This window comes from Palaemon carinicauda, chromosome 6 (genome assembly GCF_036898095.1).
Source record: "Palaemon carinicauda isolate YSFRI2023 chromosome 6, ASM3689809v2, whole genome shotgun sequence".
NCBI lineage: Eukaryota > Metazoa > Arthropoda > Malacostraca > Decapoda > Palaemonidae > Palaemon > Palaemon carinicauda.
The window spans coordinates 104,579,531-104,580,164 of record NC_090730.1 but is presented as its reverse complement, the minus strand read 5'-3'; the positions used below and the strand labels follow the sequence as shown (position 1 = coordinate 104,580,164).

The 634-nt window shown below is 38.5% G+C and overlaps 1 protein-coding gene across 1 annotated transcript in view; it reads left to right on the top strand.

The window, feature by feature from the left end:
* The first annotated feature begins 306 nt into the window (after window positions 1-306).
* LOC137642154 (protein SpAN-like) overlaps window positions 307-634 on the top strand; it is a 30,967-nt gene continuing 30,639 nt past the window's right edge. The window contains exon 1 of the mRNA XM_068374694.1: window positions 307-436. Within this exon, the coding sequence (XP_068230795.1) occupies window positions 371-436 (66 nt within the window). The 5' untranslated portion in view covers window positions 307-370. The remainder of the gene's footprint in view (window positions 437-634) is intronic.

Sequence of the window (634 nt, the reverse complement as noted above, 5' to 3'; positions counted from 1 at the left end):
GAAATCGGTGAACTTTGATTACGAGATATTAAATGGATTTACATCAAAGTTCAGCAATTAACTCAAATAGACTCTCGGTAAATGGCATATTTTGATGCCGATCCTTTCACAGAGTTCTATTCATATGTAAATGCCCTTTTGATTGATGGCACTTGACTAAAATTATGAACACGATTAGATAAAAAAGCTGTTAGTCCATCATCGATGTGACCTCATCAAGGGGTTGGGGGGTTGGGATGATAATATTTCGTCGGAAATCGGATGACGTGTTATTTAGTTACGAAACACTCCGGAAAGGGTATATAACCTGGGGTTAAGCACCTCGGTAGATACACGTCTTCCTCCATTCGTCTTTTGGTGTTCAGACAAGATGGCCGTCTCCTGGTGTGTGATTGCTAGCTTGCTGGGACTCGCTTTAGGACTCGTAAATGGTCAGGTGAGTATATCGGTCGATTGAAGATAGATCTTCAGGGAGAGAGTGAAGGCAAATAACTGTCCTGTCCTGTATACACATTCAAAATATTTTTTTTACTAATAAAACTAAAAATATGTTAACTAGTTATCAAATTTCCAACCGTGTTTTCATCTCTTTAACGTCCAATATCTCTTATCTATGTCAATTTCTTGGTACAGC